Below are 753 nucleotides of genomic sequence, written 5' to 3'. Positions count from 1 at the left end.
GCCGGGACCGTCTGGGGCAGCGGCCGGCCCCCCACCGCCCCACCAGCCGGCGTCCCGCCCGCCTTCAGCGGCACGAAGAGCTTCTTCCAGATGTTGAAGTCGCTGAGCGGGGACGAGGAGATGCCCCGGTCGTAGAGGGACGGGAAGTAAAGGGGCGGGGCCGGCCGCTGGCTCATCGTGGGGCTCTGGCTGCCGCGCCGCCCCTTCGGCATCGTTTGAATGGGAGGCTGCGTGGGAGGAACCCCGCGCCCGGAGACTCGCGCTCCGGCCCCGAGTCGGCGGGGTTCTGAGGTTCCACAAGCCACGCCCCTAGGGAGCCCGGCCCCGCCCTTTAGCGCCAGCCCCGCCCTGAACAGCGTTCTAGGCGGGCAAGCCCCGCCCCAGAATGTGGCCCCGCCCATTGGCGAAAGGCCGAGACCCCAGCCCACTGGCAGGATTCGGACAGCTGCAGTGATTCCAGCCCCTGAGTTTCCTCTCTGGCCGCCCGGAGGACACGTGAGGTAGTGAATTTGCACACTTCCTGTCAGGAGCGGTGCTATAGTGGGTTACACGTTTGGCTGCTAACCACAGGTCGGCAGTTCCAAACCACCAGCTGCTCCGTGTGTATGGACCTGGCTGCTAAGGTCATGGCCGTCCAGGAGGTGGGCATGCTACTATGAAATGTGTCCAACTCCTTTTTCATCCTCTTTCCTGTCTTCTATGACTTTACTATGATCTTTATATTTTATCGCCATACAATTGCTCCTATGGACC

At 63.2% G+C, this 753-nt stretch overlaps 1 protein-coding gene across 1 annotated transcript in view; it reads right to left on the bottom strand.

Annotated features, from left to right (window-relative positions):
- The window catches only part of CUNH11orf91 (chromosome unknown C11orf91 homolog), a 2393-nt gene extending 2181 nt beyond the window's left edge, over positions 1-212 (bottom strand). The window contains exon 1 of the mRNA XM_030885897.2: positions 1-212. Within this exon, the coding sequence (XP_030741757.1) occupies positions 1-212 (212 nt within the window).
- Positions 213-753: the final 541 nt, after the last annotated feature.

This window comes from Echinops telfairi, unplaced genomic scaffold (assembly GCF_000313985.2).
Source record: "Echinops telfairi isolate 266 unplaced genomic scaffold, ASM31398v2 ScPeMD7_60;HRSCAF=208, whole genome shotgun sequence".
Lineage (NCBI taxonomy): Eukaryota > Metazoa > Chordata > Mammalia > Afrosoricida > Tenrecidae > Echinops > Echinops telfairi.
The sequence above is the reverse complement of the archived record's forward strand: the minus strand, read 5'-3'. Positions and strand labels throughout refer to the sequence as shown.